This window comes from Gavia stellata, chromosome 39 (assembly GCF_030936135.1).
Source record: "Gavia stellata isolate bGavSte3 chromosome 39, bGavSte3.hap2, whole genome shotgun sequence".
In the NCBI taxonomy this organism is placed as follows: Eukaryota; Metazoa; Chordata; class Aves; order Gaviiformes; family Gaviidae; genus Gavia; species Gavia stellata.
The window spans coordinates 120,831-126,959 of NC_082632.1; the positions used below are offsets into that span (position 1 = coordinate 120,831).

At 68.2% G+C, this 6,129-nt stretch overlaps 1 protein-coding gene across 1 annotated transcript in view; it reads left to right on the forward strand.

The window, feature by feature from the left end:
• FLOT1 (flotillin 1) overlaps positions 1 to 3,892 on the forward strand; it is a 15,065-nt gene extending 11,173 nt beyond the window's left edge. Inside the window, 3 exon segments of the mRNA XM_059833104.1 lie at positions 26 to 402; positions 3,056 to 3,118; positions 3,766 to 3,892. Of these exon segments, the coding sequence (XP_059689087.1) occupies positions 26 to 402; positions 3,056 to 3,118; positions 3,766 to 3,892 (567 nt within the window).
• Positions 3,893 to 6,129: the final 2,237 nt, after the last annotated feature.

The window sequence follows — 6,129 nt, forward strand, 5'->3', positions numbered from 1 at the left end:
TGTCCTGTGGGCTGCCACCTCCGAGGCCACCGTGGCCAACTCTGAGGCCACCGGCAGTGCCCGGGTGGCCGTCAGCAGTTCCCGGCGCGCCCCGTCCTCCCGGGCCATCGCTGCTGCCAGGTGGCCGGCGGTGGCCCCGGCGGTGGCCACCGTGGTGGCCGCAGTCCCGCAGGCGTCCCTCAGGTGCATGACGTCCCCTGTCAACCTGGCCCAGGTGGCCTCCACCAAGGCCACCGCCTCTTGCCACTTGCGGGTGATGGTTGCCACAGTGGCCCAGGCGTCCCCCGCAGTGGCCCTGGGGACAGCGGGCTCAGGGGTGGCCCCAGGGGTGACTGTGGTACTCCCAGTGGTGGCCCCTGTGGTGGCCCTGGTGGCCTCAGCCATGGCCAGGGCACGACGGAGGCGGGTGGCCTCTCCGTGACGGTGGCCCATGGCCCGGCCAATGTCGCTAACGAGGGCCACCAGCCCGGCCCGCAGCGAGCCCCGTGGCCCGGCCAGGGGGACGTCCCCTGCGGTGGCCCCCAGCTCGCCCAGGATGGCCACCACAGCCACCAGCGGTTCCAGCAGCTCTGGGGACACCTGGGGATAGGGACACGGTCGGTGGCAGGGTCCCCCATGTCCCTTGTCCTCTCCCAGGGGTCCCCTATGGCCCTTGTCCCCTCTGGGGTCCCCTGATGTCCCCTGTCCCCTCTGCTGTCCCCATGTCACCCTGGGGTTCCCCCATGTCCCTTGGTCCCCTCCTCAGGGTTGCCCATGTCCCTTGTCCCCTCCCCGGGGTCCTCTGCGGTCCCCTGATGTCCCCTTCAGGTTCTCCTGATGCCACCTTGGGGTCCCTCATGTCCCTTGTCACCCTCTCAGGGTCCCCCAAAGGCCCTTGTCACCTTCAGAGTCCCCAGATGCCACCCTGAGGTTCCCCATGGCACTTGTCCCCTTGTCACCCCCCACTCCCCCTGCCACCCCCATCCCCTCAGCCACGCCTGTCCTCTGTCCCCACCATCCCCTGTCCCCCCTTGTCCCTCCATCACCCTCCTGTCCCCCTGTCCCCTCTGCCACTCCCCTGTCCCCTCACCTTCCTGTCCCTGTCACCACCCTGCCACCCCCACCCCCTGTCCCCCCATCCCCTCTGCCACTGCCCTGTCCCCTCACCTTCCTGTCCCTGTCACCACCCTGCCACCCCCACCCCCTGTCCCCCCGTCCCCTCTGCCACTGCCCTGTCCCCCGGTCCCCACCACCTTGTCACCCCCGTCACCCCATCCCTGCTGCCACCCCTCTGCCACCCCGTCCCCTGTCCCTCTGTCCCCTCTGCCACCTCATCACCCCTGTCCCCTCTGCCACTGCCCTGTCCTTGTCACCCCCTGCCACCCCATTCCCCGTCCCCACTGTCCCCATGTCCCCTCTGCCACCCCCTGCCACCCTCGTCCCCTCTGCCACTGCCCTGTCCCCCTGTCCCCAACACCTTGTCACCCCCCTGCCACCCCCATACCCCCTGCCACCCTGTCCCTTCTGTCCCCCTGTCCCCTGTCCCCCTGCCACCCCCATCCCCCTGTCCCCACCATCTTGTCACCCACCCTGTCACCCCCATGCCCCCTGCCACCTCTCTGCCACGCCGTCCCCTGTCCCTCTGTCCCCTCTGCCACTGCCCTGTCCTTGTCACCCCCTGCCACCCCATTCCCCGTCCCCACTGTCCCCATGTCCCCTCTGCCACCCCCTGCCACCCTCGTCCCCTCTGCCACTGCCCTGTCCCCCTGTCCCCAACACCTTGTCACCCCCCTGCCACCCCCATACCCCCTGCCACCCTGTCCCTTCTGTCCCCCTGTCCCCCTGCCACCCCCATCCCCCCATCCCCACCATCTTGTCACCCACCCTGTCACCCCCATGCCCCCTGCCACCTCTCTGCCACGCCGTCCCCTGTCCCTCTGTCCCCTCTGCCACTGCCCTGTCCCTGTCACCCCCTGCCACCCCGTTCCCTGTCCCCACCGTCCCCGTGTCCCCTCTGCCACCCCCTGCCACCCTCATCCCCTCTGCCACTGCCCTGTCCCCCTGTCCCCAACACCTTGTCACCCCCCTGCCACCCCCATACCCCCTGCCACCCTGTCCCTTCTGTCCCCCTGTCCCCCTGCCACCCCCATCCCCCCGTCACCCCCTGTCCCCACCATCTTGTCACCCCCCCATCACCCCCATGCCCCCTACCACCCCTCTGCCACCCTGTCCCCGTCCCTCTGTCCCCTCTGCCACCCCCTGCCACCCTCGTCCCTTCTGCCACTGCCCTGTCCCCCTGTCCCCAACACCTTGTCACCCCCCTGCCACCCCCTGTCCCCTGTCACCCCCCTGCCACCCCCATTTCCTGTCCCCCTGCCACCCCCCTCACCTCCCTGCTGCCCCCATCCCTTCTGCCACCCTCTGCCACCCCTGACCCCTCTCCCCTTGTCCCCTCTGCCACCTTGTCACCCCCTGTCCCCCCTGCCACCCCCTGCCACCCCTCTATCTCGCCATGTCCCCCCCCACACACCCCCCGCCGCCATCCGGCGCCGAGATTTGTCCCACCTCGGGGAGGCCGATGGCTCCGATGGCCTCGGGGGTCCCCATGGGTGGTGGTGACAGCGGTGGGGACGCGGTGGGGGACACGCGGGACGGGGAGGTGACGGTGGCGGCGGTGGCGGCTGGATGCGGCCCTGGGGCTGGGCTGGCCTCGGCCCGCGGGGGCTGGACGTGGGGACGCCGCCAACGGGGACGTCACCCGCCCCGTGACCCCAGCACGGCCACCCACCCCCCTCAGTGTGTCCCCCCGCCGTGTCCCCAATGGGACCCCACGGCCTCCATTGTCCCCCAGTGTCCCCCAACGGGTCACCGTGGCCTCCAATGCCCCCCCCCCCGCAATGTCCCCAAGGGGATCCCAGTGCAGCCACCCGCGGTCCTTGGTGTCCCCCAATGTCCCCAAGGGGGTCCCAGCGCAGCCACCCGCGGTCCTTGGTGTCCCCCAATGTCCCCAAGGGGGTCCCAGCGCAGCCACCCGCGGTCCTTGGTGTCCCCCAATGTCCCCAAGGGGGTCCCACAGCCCCCGGCGTCCCCCAATCTCCCCGTGGCCACTGGTGTCCCCCGATGTTCCCAACACAGCCCTGTGGTCCCTGATGTCCCCCCCGATGTCCCCAACGTGGCCCCAGCACAGCCACCCATGGCCCTCGGTGTCCCCCAATGTCCCCAACGGGACCCCACAGCCTCCAGTGTCCCCCAGTGTCCCCCAGCATGGCCACAGCACGGCCACCCACAGCCCTCGGTGCCCCCCATGTCCCCAACGGGGTCCCACAACCCCCGGTGTCCCTCAATGTCCCCAACAGGGTCCTGCAGCCACCAGTGTCCCCCGATGTCCCCAATGCGACCATATGGTCCCCGATGTCCCCCCGCAATGTCCCCGACTTGGCCCCAGCACAGCCACCCCCAGTCCTCGGTGTCCCCCAGTGTCCCCCCCGGTGTCCCAATGTCCCCCATTGTCCCCAATGCAGCCCCATGTCCCCCATTGTCCTCCCCTCGATGTCCCCAGTGGTGCCCCAACAAGGCCACCCGCAACCTTCAACGTCCCCCCCGCCATGTCCCCAACACGTCCCCGACATGTCCCCAGTGCTGCCTGCAGCACGTCCCCATTGTGTCCCCAATGGTGGCTTCAGTGTGTCCCCAATGTGTCCTCAATGGTGGCCCCAGCGTGTCCCCAGTGCTGGCCCTGGCGATGTCCCTGGAGTGTCCCCAGTGCTGGAGCCGAGGTGGCCTCAGGGATGTCCCCAGTATGGCCCTGGCTTGTCCCCAGTGTGTCCCCAGTGCTGGCCGCCAGCACGTCCCCAACACAGCCACAATGATGTCCCCAGTGTCCCCAGGGCTGTCCCCAACATGGCCCTGCTGATGGCTGTCCCCACCATGTCCCCCATGGCTTGGGGACATCCATCCGGGCACCCTTGGGGACGTTGGGGACAGTCCTGAGCCCTTTGATGGGGATGGCCTGGGGACATCCCTCCTCCTGGTGTCCTCTGAATGGGGTGGGGGTGTCCCCGTCCCCTGGTGTCCCCATGTCCCTGCCATGTCCCCAGCCCCCAGTGACAGTTCGGGGGCTCAGCGTGTCCCTGAGGCTTATTGGGGGGACAGGGGACGGTGTCACCAACCTGTCCCTGGTGTCCTTGGACCATGAAGGGGACGGCCTCGACGTCCCCAGGTGGGACAGGGGACATCCTGCTGTCCCCAGTGTCCCCAGGAGGGACATCCAGCTGTCCTCAGGCAGGACAGGGGACATCCTAGTGTCCCCAGGACAGAGAAGGGACACCCTGGTGTCCCCAGGTTGAAGATGACTCTCCTGGTGTCCCCAGATGGGACAGGGGACATCAGCGTGTCCCCAGGATGAGAAGGACCCTCCTGGTGTCCCCAGATGGGACAGGGGACATCAGGGTGTCCCCAGGATGAGAAGGACCCTCCTGGTGTCCCCAGATGGGACAGGGGACATCGGGGTGTCCCCAGGATGAGAAGGACCCTCCTGGTGTCCTCAGATGGGACAGGGGACATCGGGGTGTCCCCAGGATGAGAAGGACCCTCCTGGTGTCCCCAGATGGGACAGGGGACATCAGTGTGTCCCCAGGATGAGAAGGACCCTCCAGGTGTCCTCAGGCAGGACAGGGGACATCCCAGTGTCCCCAGGACGGAGAAGGGACATCCTGGTGTCCCCAGGTTGAAGATGACTTGCCTGGTGTCCCCAGATGGGACAGGGGACATCAAGGTGTCCCCAGGATGAGAAGGACCCTCCTAGTGTCCCCAGATGGGACAGGGGACATCGGGGTGTCCCCAGGATGAAGATGACCCTCCAGGTGCCCTCAGATGGGACAGGGGACATCAGGGTGTCCCCAGAACAAGGAGGGACATCCAGGTGTCCCCAGATGGGACAGGGGACACCGGAGTGTCCCCAGGATGAGAAGGACCCTCCTGACATCCCCAGATGGGACAGGGGACATCCTGATGTCCCCAGAAGAAGGAGGGACATCCAGATGTCCCCAGACAGGACAGGGGACATCAGGGTGTCCCCAGGACGAGCAGGACCCTCCCGGTGTCCCCGTCCCCGTCCCTACTCGTCCCCTGGCAGAGCCTCCAGCGCCCGGGCCAACCTCTCCGTCCCCTCCTTGTCCCCCATCGCTGTCCCCAAGGCCACCACGGCGTCCCCCAGGGCCCGGGCGCTGGCAGGGAAGCCCTGGGCCACCTCCAAGTCCTGGGTGACAGCGTCCACCAAGGTCCTCAGGTGACCGGTCACCTCCTCCAGCATCCCCAGGGTGGCATTGGCGGCGTCGATGGCCTCGGTGGCCTCGGCGGTGGCAGCGGTGGCGGCAGCGGTGGCAGCAGCGGTGTCCCGGGCCAGGCGGCGGTAGCGGAGGGCTTGGTGACGCTGGTGGCTGGCAGCGGTGGCCAAGTGACGCTTGGATGTCCCCGCGCCCCACAGGGCCACCTGGCAGACGAGGGCGACGGTGGCCAGGCAGGGGACAAGGTGGCTCTCTTGTGTCACCCCCAGCGCCTCCCGCACCACATCCAGGGACACTGTGGGGACAGCGGAGGTGATGGGGACATCACCTGGTGTCCTCGTCCCCTCCTGGTGTCCCCAGTCCCCTCCCAGTGTCCCCAGTCTTGTCACAGTGTCCCTGTCCCCTCCTGGTGTCCCTGTCCCCTCCCAGTGTCCCCTGTCCCCTCCTTCTGTCCCCTTCCAATGTCCCCAGTCCCCTCCCAGTGTCCCCAGTCTTGTCCAGTGTCCCCATCCCCTCCTGGTGTCCCTGTCCCCTCCCAGTGTCCCCTGTCCCCATGTCCCCAGTCCCATCCCAGTGTCCCCAGTCTTGTCCCAGTGTCCCCGTCCCCTACTGGTGTCCCAATCCTCTCCCAGTGTCCCCTGTCCCCTCCTGCTGTCCCCTCCCAATGTCCCCAGTCCCATCCCAGTGTCCCTGTCCCCTCCTGGTGTCCCTGTCCCCTCCCAGTGTCCCTTGTCCCCTCCTGCTGTCCCCTTCCAATGTCCCCAGTCTTGTCCCAGTGTCCCTGTCCCCTCCTGGTGTCCCAATCCTCTCCCAATGTCCCCTGTCCCCTCCTGCTGTCCCCTTCCAATGTCCCCAGTCCCCTCCC